At 33.6% G+C, this 18,900-nt stretch overlaps 2 protein-coding genes across 2 annotated transcripts; both read right to left on the bottom strand.

Moving 5' to 3' along the window:
- Positions 1-516: 516 nt before the first annotated feature.
- LOC109862058 (fatty acid synthase-like) lies at positions 517-15,109 on the bottom strand. The gene is given in 14 exon segments (XM_020441956.1): positions 517-612; positions 735-986; positions 1,066-1,323; positions 1,438-1,907; positions 2,015-2,849; positions 2,943-3,512; positions 3,514-3,634; positions 5,046-5,284; positions 5,493-6,550; positions 6,696-7,097; positions 7,253-7,554; positions 8,018-8,529; positions 8,668-9,005; positions 15,046-15,109. Coding segments are annotated over 14 exon segments (5,517 nt in total).
- A 576-nt stretch (positions 15,110-15,685) lies between these two features.
- LOC109862057 lies at positions 15,686-17,664 on the bottom strand. The gene is made up of 5 exons (XM_020441955.1): positions 17,645-17,664; positions 16,591-16,849; positions 16,387-16,449; positions 15,925-16,128; positions 15,686-15,811 (listed from the first exon to the last, which is right to left on the bottom strand). The coding sequence occupies exons 1-5, from the start codon at positions 17,662-17,664 to the stop codon at positions 15,686-15,688; spliced, it is 672 nt and encodes a 223-aa protein (XP_020297544.1).
- Positions 17,665-18,900: the final 1,236 nt, after the last annotated feature.

Here is an 18,900-nt window from a genome sequence, read left to right as displayed (position 1 = left end):
CTACATTTCAAAGACTCCTAGAATGGCGTATGGACTAACCTGAAGAGGCCCACTGAGCCATTTTCACACCAAGACCAAGACCATGATTTTAGAGAGAATGACGGATTTTAAGGCTAAATAAAAACTACTATAAATAATGGATGCACATTAGTATATTGTTTTTTTTGCGAATATGTACAAGTGTGTGTATATTTTTCTGTTATACTTTGCACAAATTGCGGACTGTCGGATACATGCGGTAACATGTGCATTTTTTTTTTATGTGGTTCAAAAAATATAGCACACTCATGTTTAACACTTTTCAACCAAACACAAAATTTCGGATTTATTTAGTGTTTTACAAACATTGTGACAATGTTATTTATCAATATATAAACCATGTTTCAAAAATTACATTATATATATTACATATTTTTGTATTATTAGTTTGATGTATTGTTAAACATATTTAACTCTTAATTTACGTTTGTTGCTAAAAGGTAATCCCCTGTCCATTGTTATTATCTATTTTCTTTTCTATATTTCTTTATTGATTGCAGCTATTACTTTGGGATCTTTTAAAATTGTTATGTGGTTTCCCTCGACGTACTGTATTGTCACATCGGATGTTATCTAAAAAAACAAAAAAAAAAAAAAAGAAACGAAAACCGTTATGTTTTATCTGTGAATTCTGATAATACTGGCAATTCTTATAGAATGTAAATCATAAATTAGAATCAACTTTCGAGAAATACCTTGTGCAAACCATAATCTTCTTCGGCTTCGGGTGCCAGAGAAAATGTAGGTTTCAACAATATTATTGGAGATGTGATACATGGTACAGTAGGAACTTTGTATTTCTTGAGAATAATTAAATGTTTATATATTGTCGTATACAATGTCTTTAAATTTGTTAGCGAGAGCATTGAGTTTTGTGCCAAAAAGTATTTTGCAAAAGTGTTAAATCTCTCTTTGTCAGTTTTACACTTCTCCAATGTCATCAAGTCCTGCGCGACGTTACAAAATTAAACTATATTACTTTTGATATGTAAAATACATCACATTAATGTAAAGAAAAAAAAATACCTTTTCACTTGTTTCAACTTTATAGGTTTTCAAAATAAGAATCAGAATAGAAATCTGCAAATCGTTATTGTCTGCAGACAATGTTATATAACTCTTGCTTATTAACATTGCTTGATCAGGTGCGCCATCGATAAGAACAATTCGACCTTTAAAGCCTATAGTTTCCAGTCGTATTGCGAGTTCTATCGCAAGAATAGATCCAAAGGAATATCCAACCATCACAAACTCTTTTTTGTCTTGTAATCTTGTTAATACAGCCTGCCACACATTTGATTTTTATTGAAAAAAAAACAAAAAGTATTTCTCAAGATTTATATATTAAATACTTACGAAATATTAACGTCACACACATAAAATAATGTCGCAGCGTACCTGTTCGAGAATCTCTACCATCTCCGACAGAGTATTCCCGGTAGAAATAGCACCTGTGTTATAATGCACAGTTGTAGTAGAAAATTTAAGATTCGACGACTTCAAGTGATTAAACACAGTTCCGCAACCATCAATTCCTGGTATAAGAAAAATTTGAGTAGCACTTTCTTTGTTTTTAGTCGAGAGGTCTGTAAAGATTTCAGAGATGAAATCTTTGTTTTGCACGATATTAAACATGAATGAGTGGTTTTGCTTGCTTCTGTCGGATGCATTTTTCTCATATGTATCAATGGTCTCTGTGTTAGACATTTCTAAAAGTTTTGCAAAAGTGAGACTTCGTATCTCTTGTGGGGAAAGGTACACGTCGAAGTCGCGTTCCAAAGTTTGTTTGATTTCCACTGCCATCATAGAGTCCATCCCAAGCTCGGCCAGAGATGTAATCTGACTTACTCCTTTTATGTCTTTTATATCTTGTATTACATGTAACAAATAGAAAAACCGTCAAATTTTGCAAAAAATACGCTTATAAATGTTTTGCAATAAGATATGTAAGAGAAACGATGCGGTGTATTCTTACCCATAATACTAGCAACGGTTTGATACATATTGGTAAATCCAGGTAATCCTTGTTTCTTCTCTGCCACTACCATGCTACTTACGATCGGTCGACTATGAAGCAAAAATTTTTCGAGTTCGTCGAGGCAAGAGGATATCTTTTGCTGCAAGGTGCCGCCAATAACCATTTCTTTGTTGTCTTCTTGCATGTCGGCAACGAGACCTACGTCACCAACAGCTCCCCACTGTATCGCTAATCCAGGATATCCTTCTCTTACTCTCTTTTCGCATATTCTTTCCATCACGGAATTGGCCATTCCATAATTAGTTTGGCCAGCGTTTCCTCTGCCACAGGAAACCGAAGAGAACACAACAAAATGTCGAAGTTTAGGACAGATCTTTCTCGACAGTTTATCCAATATTTGTGTTGGCCAAACTTTAGCTCTGAAAGATTCTACGAAACTCTCCGTAGTCTGATTGTTCAGGATGTTATCTGTCAAAACAACAGCGAGATTAAATATAGCATCCACAGGTGCTTATTTTTCCGCACGTAGCAGAAAATTTTCGCAATCTATAGGATTGACGATATTATTATCTTTAACGATCGTCACGTTTACGCCGTAGGATTTCCACAACGAAACCTTTAGCCGTTGGTAACCATTTTTTAAACCGCTTCTTGAAATCAGCGTGACATTTTTTGCACCCCGGGATATCAGTCACTCGGTCAATTCCAATCCAAACCCACCTAGACCACCTAGTATGATGTAAGTTTGATCGCTACGACAGTAGTAACGACGATGCGAGGTGATCGGCGCGTACGCGAGACATTTGTCTGTTTCTTGAATATTCAAAATTATCTACAAATATTTGTATGATAAGAAAAAAGAGGATTTTGATTGATTAAAAAAAAAAAAAAAAAAAAAAATATTTTTGTATTTATATTTACGTACCTTTCCTTTGTGTTTTCCACTTGCCATGTACCTAAAGGCCTTTTCGATTTCTGTTTGCTTGAAAACTGTAGCTTCTATTGGTTTGATAACACCGTTCTTGAGACCATCGGTTATTAATTTCAGTAACTGAGCTTTGTGCTTGTGTTCTTTTCCAAACATTGAATCCAGTAAAACACCGTAAAAAGAGATACCTTTTTTAAATAGTGACAAGTCTAAAGGGTTGTTCGATACAAAGTCAAACTTTCCGATTTCCAAGAAACGACCGTTTTGCGTTAAACAACGAATAGACGCGACGAGTTTCTCCTCCGCCAATGAATTCAGTACTATATCAACACCGCGACCGTTTGTCTGGCGCATAACCATCTCCTCAAAACTGGTGTCGCGCGAATTTCCGATGTGATCGTCGGAAATAGCCGGAAACATTTCTCGTATAAATTGTCGTTTTTCAGCGCTACCTACTGTGGTAAACACTTCGCATTCTTCATGTAGAGCGAGATGAATCGCAGACTGTCCGACACCACCGGAACCAGAGTGTATAAGTACCTTGTCACCTTTTTTCATTTTTCCTTTTTATATATAAAGCGTAATACGACGTACTGTATACGCAAGGAATCGTAGCCGCTTCTTCGAACGTCCATGTATCTGGTATGACCCATTGAAAATCACTTTTTAAAACGATATTAGCGATGCACCTGCAAGTAGAAAGCTTACTTATGTATACCAGGTATATAAATATGAAACCGGAATTTTTTTTTAGAAAATACACGTTTATTGCATAAAAATGATAAGGAATATTTTATTCGAAGTATTGCCCGTTGCTAGTTACACATTTTTCCCACCTGCTTGGCAATTTGTGGATGCCACGCCAAAAAAATTGTTGCTCTTTTGAGCTAAACCAGCCATCTAGCCATTTTCGCACATTTTCGTAACAAGCGAAGCGCTGCTGAGCAAGTGCGTGTCCCATCGATGTAAACAGGTGATAATCGGACGGAGCCAAGTCTGGTGAGTAAGCCGCATGCGAAAGTATTTCCCAACCAAACGTCTCAATCGTTTCCTTGACCGGTTTTGCTGTGTGTGATGGCGCATTATCATGAAGAAAAATCACTTTACGTTGCCTGCTTTGATATTCCGGTCGTTTTTCAGACAAAGCTCGATTCAAATTGATCATTTGTTGACGGTAGCGCTCGGTGTTAACGGTTTCGCCAGGTTTTAGCAGCTCATAGTAGATCACACTTTGCTGATCCCACCAAACACAGAGCATTGTCTTCCGTCCATAGCGATTTGGCCTTATAGTCGATGTTGCTGCTTCTCCTGGAGCTACCCGTGACCTTTTACGCTTGGGATTCTCAAAATATATCCACTTCTCATCGCCAGTCACAATTCGATGGAGAAATGACTTTCTTCTGTACCTGGCGAGATGCATTTCGCAAGTGGTTTTCCGGTTTTCCTGCTGTCTTTCATTCAGCTCATGTGGAACCCATTTTCCTATCTTCTGGATCTTTCCCATGGCTTTCAAGCGTATGGAAACGGCTTCTTGTGTCACATTTAATTGATCCGCGAGTTGTTGTTGAGTTTGAGCGTCATCCTCGGCCAACAATGCTTCCAATTCGCTGTCTTCAAATTTTTTCGGTGGTCTTCCACGTTCTTCGTTTCTCACGTCAAAATTGCCATTTTTGAATTTTTTAAACCACTCATAGCACTGTGATTTACCAAGAGCATGCTCGCCATAAGCTTCGATAAGCATTCGATGCGATTCTGCAGCAGTTTTCTTCAAATGGTAACAGAAAATCAATGCTGTCCGCAAATCATAGTTTCCAGGCACAAAATTGGACATTTTCAACGCTATTACAAACGGTACTCTTGTATGAAACTTGTATTGTGGAGAGTGTAAAAATCTTTGCCAAATGTGAGAACAAGGAAATGGCGTAATGGCGCCGTCTGACAGCAACTACATTGACTGTTATGGCCATCTATTGATAAATTCCGGTTTCATATTTATACACCTGGTACATGTCTGTGTATAAAGATAATCGTACGTTATATTTTTTTTTTTCACGAGTATCAGAGGTGTATGTCTCTTAAATTATATATGTATGTATATACTTATTGTCGCGCATTCCCATTACTCGTCGTCCTTTGGCATCAAATCCTACGTATTCCAGTCCAAGATTCATACTTTCAAATCGCTTTTCATTACCTTCAAAAGTTAATTTTCCTGTGGCAAGCATTACATCTTTAAAATTGATGGATGAATAAACCACACGTATCAAATCATCGCGATGAAACGAATTGATAGATATATCATTCTCCACCCAATAAAATGTACTTAGGTCGCCGAGAACCTGTATAAAGAAATATTAAATTGTTACAAGTAGCATATATACACGCGGAAGATATGTATAACAAAAAGAAATTTTGAACAGCGAATTTACAGTCTGTTCCGCAAGAAAGTGAGTACAATTCGAGACAGTTGTGGGTGTGGAACACTGACTGTACGGAAAAATACACATATTATAGCGAGTGCAATCGAATCAAAGACGTTTCGCATACCGTTTGACAAACGTAAGCAGCGGGAACAAGTGCGGGTTCCGGAGCTGCCAAACAAAAATGCCGGTAAGAACCCCAAGTCTTGTTAGGTCGTAAAATATTGACTGCCATATCTTTCTGCAACTGTTGCGCGTAGAAGGGATCTTGCGGAGAAAATTTCGGAGCGGTCTCGTCTTGAATAAGCACACTTCTGACGAACTCGCCACCAGGTTCTTTTCTTAAGCAATTAACAAAGCCCAATAAACCGCACTCGAAATCGTTTTCGCCAACAACTACAATTCTGTTGTCGTGATCAAATGTTTTTTTCTGGTCTAGAAGTGATTTTAATTTTTCTAACCATTCAAAGTTATCATTGGTAATATGAATAATAGTTGTTTCTCTGATCGGAACTCGTTTCTTCAGAAGCGCAATCATTTCCTTTTCAGTACGCTTTTCAAGAATAATATTTAATCCAAATTGTTTTAAAAGATTATTGTTGCCTGTTAATGCGTAGGAAGCACGATGCGATCCCTCCGTTATCTCTGTTACGTCGTATTTCTCCCGCGATAACAAATAACCACCTACTCTGAGAAAAGGTAAAAGTAATTCTAGTAAGTGCCGCTTCGTTAAAAGATTAAACCCAGTAACTATTGAGACATTGTTGTCTGCGTGTTTCCGTAAATCCGCAACTGTTACGTTCGGTGGCAAGTCTGATGTGTTGAACCGATCAGTCGGCGATGTCATTAGAGTAATAGTTGCTTGTACTAACGGCAAATTGCTGCAAGTTTCAAGTATTGCCCAAGTTGTCAAATCTTCTGTGTTTATAATATCTGTATCTTCCACCAGTTCGATGACTTTCACTTTCGTAATCTGATGATTCTCCAGTGCAATTTGTGTTGATATTCGTATTGCTTCGTGCAAGGAAATCTTTTCCCGATCATGATGCGCTACGAATCTGTGCTCTTCAATAACGGGATCTGCGTTCGGTTTTCTGCGGGCGATCGAAGTAGCTTTCGCATTCCAAATCTCTACGCCACCGGATACTATAAGATCTATGTTTTTATACACTCGTATCGGCAATTCTGAAAGAAATTATATCTTGAATAAAATGTTTTGAATCTTACGCAATTTTCATACATGCGCGTGTAACATATCTTCGAATTTCTTTTATAATAATAATTTGCGAGATAAACTATGTTTTTTCTTTTCTTGAAATAAAAGACTTACGTTTAATATTTTCCGTCGTGCAGTTTTGTAATTTTGTGTTATGAAGAATCGGATTAATTACTATTTTTCGAATACTTGTAGGAACGCACAGACTTTTGATATCTTTCCCAAGTATGTACAGCTGCAACAACGTGTCCATAAACGCGACCCAATTATTTATCCAAACGACGTGTCCTTTGCTACCCGTGACTGATGCGCTTTTTAATCCACGAAATGCACCACTGTATTGATATCCGCGTAATTTTAATTCCTTGTAAATATCCCGAGCGTTCATGTGTTCTTCCTCGTTATCATCCGGTAATAAATCTGATGGTGCGCTTTCTCGTTTGACATCTACTTCAGCAGACACCTCACCCGTCACAACGATATTGTCTCTTTCGCACACTTCGAACTTTCCGCTTTCTACAATAGTTTGTAAAAATCTCTGTTGTGTAATTTTTCTTCTTTAATGTTATTAAAAAAAAAAATCAATTATCTATTTATATTATTTTATTTTTTTGTCCAACTTATTTTATTACTTTCAAAAAGCCTGTGAAAAGAAGAGTAGTAATAAATACCTTTGTGTATCCTAATCGTCAATTCTACAATATCATTTTTCGATATATGAGTAGCGCGAACGAATCTCAAGTCTCGAAACACTACTGGTAATGTTGAATACAATTCTCCTTTGATTTTTCCGATAGTTTCCCATACGAGCACGATGTAACCCATCGCTGGAAACAAGTTTCTTCCATCTATTACATGACCTGTCATATATTCGTAATCTTCGTCAATAAGCTGTATCTCGACAAGTCTTTCTCTGGTTTCAATACATTTTGATACTTCGTGCGATACAAGCCAGTCTTTGGAGTGATCCCATCTAGCAAATAACACTCTTGTTTATGTGAACAATATAATCTACGTGTAGTAAAAGATAAAATTTTTTTATAAATAAAAAGCTAATTACAATTTCTAATAAAACTATGTCTCTGAGAAAAGTTCTTCATATATATGTATATGTATATTTCTTCATATATATGTATATGAACAAATTGGATATCTCGTTAAATCTAGTTATATATAATTATATGCAATTATATGTGACGCAAATGAGATTTTGAATTTATGTAAATTTTAATATGAAAATCAATTGAAGCAGTAAATTTTATGTATATATTTAATAATCAAATTAATTCAGTTTGAACAATTCTGATTGATTTGTATTGAAATTTCATTCAACGCAATGTGTTTTATTTCTTTTTCTTTACATAGTTTCAATAATAATTTCTCAGCAACTTATCGGTGGAGAATTAAATTAAAAAATTCTTAGCAAACGTTCATACTTGATAGATGGAGAGATCATGGGAGTCCCACGGCTAACTGGATATTCTACAGGCGGATACAAAGCAGCGATTTGTGGTTGCAAACCGCAGTTGTAAAGTTTTCCAATTCCTCGCAGCATTGCAGTGACTGGATTTTCGTTTGTGCACTGAGTGAGCGCGATATTAGTCACTTGTGACTGATACAGAGATTCTTTCAAGATGTTCTGCAAAACGCTGGTTGGTGAAATTTCGATAGTCACAGCATTATTTGGAATTATATGCATTGTTTGTTCAAAAAGAACAGTAGACAGTATGTTGTTCGTGAGATAGTCAGCGGAGCACAATTGTGCTGTTGAATTTATGGACCATTCGGTACAGGGTACAGATGTGCTGATCCATTTTGGGCTCCTTTTCATAGGTTGTGATATCAGTAGACTCAAGTTTTTTAAAAGTTTATCTTTGATGGACGCGAGATAATGACTGTGGTAAAGTATATCATTGCAGGAGACTTCTTGCACATGCGTATTACTAGCCTAGTGAAAAATTAAATTAACTGACTAAAGTATAAATTTAATTTATGTAAATTACTTTTTGTGTGTATGCTATATATATATATTAAAAATTTCAGTAAATCTCATTTTAACGGTCGTTAATTAAATCGATTAACGCACCCGTAACTTCCTCGTAAACACGCGCATACATTCCGTAGGTCCACTTATAACGTTGCTCTTTCCATTATTGCGGCGTACAATTCCAATATCTGGAGGACATATATTTTTGAGAATTTTGTAATCGAGATTGACAGTAGCCATAGATCCACGAGGCGCGTTGCTTTTGACACATGCCAAAGCAATCGAGTACGCTGATAGAATAGTTTGTTCAATAGTGAGGCACTTATCTGCATATGCACATCCGAGTTCTCCGACAGAACATCCGATCATGTTATCCGGAATAATTCCCAAAGATGTTAGAAGATCTACTAACCCGATCTGCCACCAATTATTAATTACTTAAATACATATATATTTTACATTTAGATTAGTATCTTTATATTATATATGTATATTTTATATCTTGTAATATATATATATGTATATACAAGATAATTGTTTTAAAAATTTCCAGCTGATTATCTCAAAAAGTGCAAAAGATACAAAAAAAGTAAAAACACTTGTTTCATGATTTCGAGAAAAAAAGAGAACGATATTACTAGTTTTTTTAGTTTGAGAGCGTTTTTCAAGGTCATTTTGAAGTCAACTTTGTTTTTAAATGGAAACTTGTATTTTTTATTACAGAAGTTTATTCTACGCAACAAAACAAACGACTTTTGTAGGAAACAGGTTTGTTATCTAGCATTATTTTCACAGATATTTAAGAAAATAACGCATTGATCATTGTTGCGTTTTTAAATTATATACTTTTGATATTAGAAAAACTGTTTTGTACATATATATGTATATATATATAAACTTAAACTCTATTATAATAGTATATTGTGACAAAAGTAAAAACATTAAAGCTATTATTATTTCCAAGAATGTTAGAGAAAAACACACATAAAAATTTGTCTATTCATCATCTTCATTTTCATAAAAAAGAATGTATAATCAGTATATTGACGTCTTCCTGTTGATTTGACTTTATTATTATTTGTAGATTTTCCGAGAGTCCGTGCGGATTTTCAAATGCAAATTTTACAAGGTTAGTTAGTAACTTTTCAAAAAAAGATAAAAAAAAGGCGCCAAGTATACGCGCAACTCGTATCTCTAAAAAGAGTATTACTATATTACTGTGCTACATAAAAACTCTTTCTCTACAAAATCTATTCTACAAAAGAAATGATATATCCATAACTAGCGCCAAGTAAATTTTGTACATTTATACGTTGTTACAAAATAAAATATTAGAAAACTATAAAAATAGCTTTGCGTGAAAAGTCTTAAACCATATCAAATTATACATTTATAGACTTTGCTTTGTGTGAAAAGTCGAAAATCTATGTAAAAGTATTTTTAAAAAATAATCAAGTAAAATCTTGTTTATACATGGTAAATATAAATTATTATATAAAACTTTATATAAAACTATTATATAAAATATAAAATTATTATATAAAACTATTATATAAGTTGTTTATGTTATTGTAAAATATATCTAAAACAATAGAAAATTTAAAATATTGTGCGACTAATGTACTTTTTATATAAAGCACCCATCGATATATAAGAAATGATCTCGTCTTGCGTGGAAAATTTTAAACTATGTCAAATCATATATGTAGATTTCGCTTTGTGTGAAAAGTCAAAAATCCATATGGAATTTGTCAAAATAAAAAATATTTAATACAAAAAAACTTGGCATTGCTGCACCGCGTCAATTTAAGGATACTTTCCATTACGTACACAAGCGACTGTGTAACAAAGTGTTTATTAATTAATGAGAAACAACATATCAGTGTGTCTCATTCACACACTAGTGAACACAGTATCGCCTAAGTAAATAGCTGAAAAGCATTTAGTTTTCGGTGCAGCCACGCCAAGGTTTTATGTAGCACAGTAATATAGTAATACTCTTTTTAGAGATACGAGTTGCGCGTATACTTGGCGCCTTTTTTTACCTTTTTTTGAAAAGGTAATTTTTTTGGGATTTAATATATAACGTTTGATTCGTTGCAGTGATCAATTTTATGTACCAACTTAAAGTAACAATGTCACATAACACTTCAATGTCAACTAACAATGACAAATAACATTTCAATTTCAACTAATATTTTATCTAGCACTCTGTCAAATTTTTTGAATGCATATTATAATCAATAATTGACGTGTGCATCCGTGAAAAATATTTAAAGTTTGACTGTGTTTACTTTTCGCTATTACAATTACTTTAATTTTTAAAACCTCGATATGCAAACTACCATATCCATATTTGTAAATTACACAAATTTAGCTGCTGAAGTAATCTTTTGGGTAAATTAATTATAATTCATTGAAAAGAATATAATATCCTAATATCCAAAGTGTCAAATCTAATAAGTATCTTATGTTTTAATTGTTGTCATGCAAGACCTTATATACTTTTAAACTTATTATACTTCTGAAATGCAAATATATTGTGTTTAAAAAAAATTATTAGAATTTCAGAACATCAAAACGAAGATAAAGCAAACAGTTTTCAGACGCTTGCAGCATGCAGCAGCAAGTGGACGAGATACGCACACAGGCGGACAGTCGTGTACGTGTGCGCTCGACGCTTCGGCTAGCTTCAAGCAGTAGAGAGAGGCAGACATATATAACTGCTCTCTTTTTTTCGCTATAGCTATAGCTATAGCTAAACCGCCAGCCGCGAGAAGCGTGCTTAGTTGCTAGCCTATTTTTCGCGCGTGGCTCGTATGTTCCTTCTCTCTTCCTCTTTCTCTCTCTCTCTCTCTCTTTCTCATATTTACATGGGCTGCGTTCCGATCTTCACTGCCGGTACTGGAAATCTATAGCACATGTGACGTAAAATATAAATTTGTAGTATTATCTGTAGTAGATAGCAGTAAATATCGGGACGCAGCCTACAAAATAAATCTGAAAATAATAATAAAATAACGAATTTAATATTATAAAATATAATATATAAATAAATAGATATTATATATATTAAATATATTTTATATATTTGAAATATAAAATTAAAAATATAAATAAATTTAATATCATATGACTAAAATTTAATATTAAATATTATATTTAATACAGGGTCTTTCAGATTAAACGCTCACGCAACAAACATAAAAAACTCCTATAAAAATTTTTTTTTTTGCTCCATCGATGGTAACACTGAATTCCCCAACTCGGGACGAAAATATTCGGCTACTGGTTAAGTCGGTGAAGTTTGTTTATAGTGTCAAAATGTACGATTTAACGGAACGCGTATAATAACCTCGACTAATCATAACCTCGCTCAAACTCTGACCTCTTACGGTAAGAGTTTTAATGTTCATCGTCGAAAATTGCCCCAAAAAAGTGTAATCTTACGTCTCGTGAAGAAGTTCGAACTAACCGGTAGCGTTCTCGATGATAGAGTTGGAAAATGTGGCGCGAAACGAACTGCGCGCACGCCGCAAAAAATCGAGCAGTTGCAAGAGAGAGTCCACGCCAATCCCCGCAGCAGTCTGACTCGTTTAGCTTGATTATTTTCTTTGGGGCTATGTGAAGGATCGCTGCTACGTTAATAATCCGACAACTTTGGAAGAACTTAAAGAGGAAATTACGCAGATCTTTAATAGCATCAAAGTGGGAATGTTAGAGTTATGTATGAAGAACTTTGTTCATAAATTAAAACGAGTTGTTGAAAATGACGGTGGTCACATCGAAAATATCCTAAAATAAGCTTTCTTTTCGTGTATAACAAATAAAAATCGGTTCATTTTTGTAGGAGTTTTTTATGTTTGTTGCGTGAGCGTTTAATCTGAAAGACCCTGTACTATATATATAAAAGATAAAGGAAAAAATTCAAATTTAGTTATATCGCCACACAATAATTAATTAATGAAATATATATTCATATAATAAATATTATATAGACAAGTATTAGTTTAAATTTCTTTCTTTTAAACATTTCATACTAAGTACTACCGAATATTAAGGATATAAAATAAACATAAAATGTAATTAATTTTTTCTTATTTATTAAAAAACTTATTGACCAACAAAAAATTTGTCTCGAAGCACTTTGGAAACAAACAAACAGCGCTTTCATACATAAAAAAAAAACAATATAAATAACAGTGCAAATATATACAGAATAGATACAAAACCATATAAGAAAATATATAAAACTAGTAATAAATATCTTAATTCGTTTTAAAAATATATAAAATTAACAAATATATGCATATATAACAATTCACAAATATATAAGCGTATCGTCATATTCACGCAAGTGATATTTAGATTCACATTTTTTAATTTCTTGACTAGTTGAACACACTCTTTTATTAATAAATTATTGATACGCATCTCGCGCTGTATCGCTTGTGTTCTTAAACAAATGTTGCTAATAAAGAAAACTAATGCGTCACTTTATAAAATGCAATCTCATTTTATGACACGCAGCAACAATCATTATGTTATATATTCTGTATTTTGATACGAAACTTGCATATGACATAGAAATATAAAATTTTCTTTCCGTTGTTATTTTCCATTTTTTCAATATGTGATTAACAAATAGTAGACGTAAAGAGTAACAATGATCGCTTCTACGTTGTCTTCGATAGAAACCTGCAGTTTGATGTTATCTTTTTTTATATCGGAATCAAAAACGATTTGTCGCATATAATTAATAATGTGTGTGTGTGTGTGAATGCAATCAAAAATAATAATAAATTTTCTTATTTATCTTTCCGGTGTGTACGGTTGCAAATATGATATTTTTGTACGAGTAATCTGCTGCGAGTATACAGTTTGTCGTAAATTGAGCGTTACATATGTAGCTTACAAAATAATTTTCTAAGTCTAAACAATATATGTGTGTGTGTGTGTGTGTGTGTGTGTGTGTGTGTGTGTGTGTGTGTGTGTGTGCATATATATATATATATATGCACAACATGCACGAAATATTCAATGTAACCGATTTATCTTAACATTCTGTAATTTATATAACGCCTGTGATACTTGTCGATTTCATACTTGAAAATATAGAATTATTTAATCGTACTTAATCAATGCTTTAATTCTTTAGAAAAGTAGATTTACTGTAAAGAAACATTTACTTGTCTTATCACTATGTAGTAAAAAATAATGATGAATTTTTCTATTTAACTTTTTCTTTACGGTGTATGTGGCCGCAAATATAATATCTTTGTACGAAGAACTTTACCGTGAATACATACTTTACCATACATTAAGCGTAATCTAACAATTGTAGCATAAGAATTAATGTTGTAAGTTTAAACTGTATGTGTGTGTATTTTTTTGTGTGTTATGTATATTATTAAGTATTACATGAGCGTCGACTGTAGTCGGCGTTAAGAATGAAAGGGTTAATATTAAATACTCGCATTATTTATGTATAATACATGTTAGTTAGGTCTCGAAAATCTGCAAGAGCACAAAGCGGTCGAGTTTTATATGGCTATCCACTTTTTTTCGGTATATAAATCTCTTGTACTTTGTGTTCAATTTGTCGGTGGAATAAGTGACAGAAACTTTCATATCGCTGGTGTCGTCTCTTTTTCTCTTATTTATTGCTTGTAATAACGCGTATAGTTGAGCGTCTTTTGAGATTGATCTTTGGTACAACAAATGGAAAGTCAGGACACATAGATCACAATGGTCGGGTCCACTGGTTTTTTTTGTAGCAGTCGGTGTGGCGATAACTCACGTAAGGCTGAGTCTAGGAATCTTTCTATCCAGCGATGACATGCCATCGAGAATTTCCAAGCTTATGGATGATGGAAACTCAATTTCGCAGTTTTTACAATAAGATAGATGGTTTTTGGTCCATATTAACTGTAGAATTACTTTAGAAGTACAGGGTGACCAATGGGAATGTGTTGAAAGTAAATAGTTATTACTTCGTAACAAATAGGCCAAATAAAATGAATTAAACGCCATTTTGTAGAGAAAACTTGTCAATTTTATTACCATATATATGAAAGAGAAATATATTAATTTCACAATTGAAATTCTCATTAAAAAAAAAAAAATAGAAAAATTTTGCTTGCGCATATGAATTAATGGTATATGTTTTCAAAGTGTTGTCCATTAGAATTAGCACAGAACTGCAATTGTTTGCAAAAACTTTGAAATACATTATCTAACATAGATGTAGGAATGCTGCGAGTGCATTTTTTAATACTATTTATCAGCTTTGCGGTGTTTTGAGGTTGTACGGCGTAACATTTGTCTTTGAGGTAACCCCAAAGAAAAAAATCACACGGGTTCAAATCAGGTGAATAAGGAGGCCATTCCAGACATCCATGAGCAAATTTCGGGTATCCTAATCCAATTACTCTGTAACAGTTACCGAAATCGAGGAGGGGATGTATAACTATTTACTTTCAACACATTCCCATTGGTCACCCTGTAGATCGGTAAGACATTCAAAATCATATGGAGTCATCTCCATTTGCCGGACGAGTAGCTTCGGTAGAAAGTTCGATTTGCAGAAATATAACACTCTTGAGCAACATTATCTCTTGTTTTATAGCTTATGAGCGTTATGCGCATTCCTTGAGCGGAACGTCTTGAAGAAATTCATCGTCCATTTTTGAAGCCATCCGTCTTCGAGAAAGTCTTTTCAATTTTTGCTTGCGCACAGCAATTTTGTCAACTTCTGACATGATGTTTATTAACATAACAATTGCAGTTGATAATGTCGTTACCAAGAGGATATTAAGATCCATCATCTTCTTGTAGTTGCCAGTTAGCGCAAGTTAAAGAGCGCTAATGGTGCTGAAGGTTTACGTTTGAGGTTTGTCACTGGTAAATCCTATTCTTATATACACTGGTAAATTCTATTCGAAGATTTAGAAGATTTGAGTGTGTCTAGCTTAGCATATCAGTTTTTCATTTAAGAACAATCTCTTTGCATAATGGTGTACCGCTGTTTGAAATGTAGTAGTTGATCTTCTTTTGATGAGCTTGAATCTTCTTTTCAAGTCAAATCATAGAGATTTTAGAGACTTTCGAGTTTTTTCTACTTATGCGCGTTATATTTGCATTCAAACATATCAGCCGGAGCCAAAGGTAAAGCCATAGTAAGACCAAGAATCTTCCTTGGAACTGCTGTTAATCGTAAAGCTCTCCAACGTCTTAACACAGCCTACACAAAGAGTAATATTAAATAGAAACCGAGAGAACACGTAAGTTGGAAAAAGCTTTCTAGATTACTAAATGTTCTATTTTTGCTATTGTAGAAATTCTACGTGTATATACCTGATTGAAATGAAACCAGCAACCGGTTAGTCGCGAGTCCGGGAAAATCTCTCTTGCAGCTGTCATTGCCGCACGTTCATAATCGCTCATGACTAATCGCACTTCTTGCAATGCATTTGGACGCAGCTCCTTCACTTTTCGCCAAATTGCGACATACACATCCATTGTGCGTTTTTCGCACAACGCAAACAGAACAGCTATACCCTAAAATAGATAAAAATAGATAAATCTCACTCTCTCTCGTCAAATTAAATCTCTAACAAAAGTGAGATGTTTGAAAACTCATATTTAATTCAAAATGTGTCAGTGTTCATAAAGTGTTAAGAAAAAGTAAAGATACACTTGCGAAGTGTGAAATGATATATACTTTGCACATTGTCAAGAATAACGCACAAACGTTACTGATATGAAAGGAAAGTGAAAGTTGTTAGATTTGTATACCATCTTTTACGTACAACTTACCGTATCCATGTATCGTACGTGGATGGTATATAATTGCGCGAAGGATGGCACTCTGGGAACTACCTGCACACAAAAGTAAAAATAAGTAATATTCAAAATATTACGCATTTCGGCATCTTTTTTTTTTGTTGTTATATTTTTCTTTTTGTTGAATACAATATCAAATGTCATGTATGTTAAAATAAAATGTCAGATATTGCTCACCGAAAATGTACCATCCATATAAACTTCTGTAGCTGTTTCTAAAACATCTAGTAGAGCATCACTTGTAAATATAACTGCTCTATAACCTTCATCCGATAATACCGTGCCCTTAAAAATATGTTGAACTGGTTGATAACTCGTCAATGCCGCATCAAGTCCGGCAATGGTTTGTGGTGTTTCCGGCCTTTGACGTAATTGTTCCCTATATAGAAGGTTTCTCGCAGCGGAATAAGATATCTTTGTAGCCGCTATTGGATATCTGAAAAATAAAAGCAAACTTTTATCAAATTATATACACATGTGCCAAAAACTTAAATGTATAATATATTGCAAGATGTTAATGAAAAAATGCTTCTAATTTATTTTATATAAATAAATACTATTTTAAAAAGTATTTATTACATTCTTTATTTTTCTATTTTTTCTTAGATTATTTTATATGCAAATAAGAGTTAAATGCATACAAGAGAATAATTGCCAATTTCCTTCAAATATCTTTAAAACATTGGAAAACTAAATAATGCTTTTGAAAAGTAGTAAACTTATTGCAATGGTTAGTTTTCATTGTTCTCTTCACTGTATATAATATGTTTAGTGCATAACTTGCTTCGAATTTGATGATTATGATCGTTTGTAATACGTTTTGCATTTCTCTAAACGTTAAACAATTTCGTAATGTAACAAGATATTAGAATTATTTTTTTATCCACATAAATTTTATGTAATATGAAATATTTGTATTCAAATATAACGTGTTTTTTTGTAACCATTTTGGCAAAGATACAATACTGAAAAAATATTAAAATACAATATTAAAAAGCAATCTTTTAATTATAACTTTTGCATAAAAAATCTTTAAGACAAAAAAAATTATCGGTTTCATCTCGTTATTATACTATGGTATATTCATATTTAACAATCTTCTTTATACGAAATAAAAAACAGTATATAATGTCTCTTTGTGATTTTATTGAGCAAAGTGATAAGGAAGAAGAAATGTGTCTTTTATTCGTGGGTTACGCAGTGCGCAACATATTCAGTTTTTAATACATACAGAAGAGTGCACCATATCATGTCGCGTCAGGGGAAGTATTTCTCGAAAATTTCTCTTCCGAGAAATACTTCTCCTGACCCTACTACCGCGCGCCGTTCTCTTTCGATTTCGGGCCGCTGGTGGAAATCAAAGAATTCAATAATGCATTTAAAAGAAAAATAGTGTGCGATAAGCTTCTCTACAAGTTTGCATTATTGAAGAATAGCGCTGTGCGCAGTATGCGCGGTTCTCAATTGTCGATATGTCAGACTCGCGATTCTCGAGAACAAATGACAATTGTAACGCCTTGCAAGTTCGCATTATTGTGGTGTACTGATGTATAAGAAGCGATGATCCTCTATATTTATAATTAGATTTCAATAATTTGATTTCTTTTAAACATTAGGAGTTTGTAAAAACCATGTGTACAATTAGTAAAGATATTGTGCGAACAATAATTTAAGATAAACACCGTTTTTCAGGTTATATCTTTCTCAATACTAAGTCTTCTATCACATAGAACGGTTATGGAAAAAGTTATGGAAAAATTACCGGGAAAACATGTAGGCACGAATGTATTTATATACGATGGATATGTTTATCATATGGACAAGCGATGCATAAGAACTTATCGATGCTCATCGCGGCGAAGTTTGGAATGCTACGCGATATTGATGCAAAATCTAGATGAGACGTATATCTTGAAAGTACCACACACTCATCCGGCAAATGACACAATATTGCAGCAGATTGAAATGAAACAGGAGATGCTGCGAATGTGTCGAGAAACGTTGATGAAACCAAAAGAAATATTTGATACGATATGCCGAAGGTAAATCAACGTGCACAAATCATAAAGTATAAAATAAATCAAATGCACAAACAATATGATAAAAACATTATATAAAAATAGTTTGTGCAATTGTTATCTTTTGAATTGTTGTTATAGCTTTGTTCCATTTATTGGCCCGAAATCGAAAGAGAACGGCGCGCGGTAGTAGGGTCAGGAGAAGTATTTCTCGAAAGAGAAATTTTCGAGAAATACTTCCCTTGACGCGACATGATATGGTGCACTCTTCTGTATGTATTAAAAACTGAATATGTTGCGCACTGCGTAACCCACGAATAAAAGACACATTTCTTCTTCCTTATCACTTTGCTCAATAAAATCACAAAGAGACATTATATACTGTTTTTTATTTCGTATAAAGAAGATTGTTAAATATGAATATACCATAGTATAATAACGAGATGAAACCGATAATTTTTTTTGTCTT

This window comes from Pseudomyrmex gracilis, unplaced genomic scaffold (genome assembly GCF_002006095.1).
Source record: "Pseudomyrmex gracilis isolate BER0280 unplaced genomic scaffold, ASM200609v1 scaffold_1324, whole genome shotgun sequence".
In the NCBI taxonomy this organism is placed as follows: Eukaryota; Metazoa; Arthropoda; class Insecta; order Hymenoptera; family Formicidae; genus Pseudomyrmex; species Pseudomyrmex gracilis.
The sequence above is the reverse complement of the archived record's forward strand: the minus strand, read 5'-3'. Positions and strand labels throughout refer to the sequence as shown.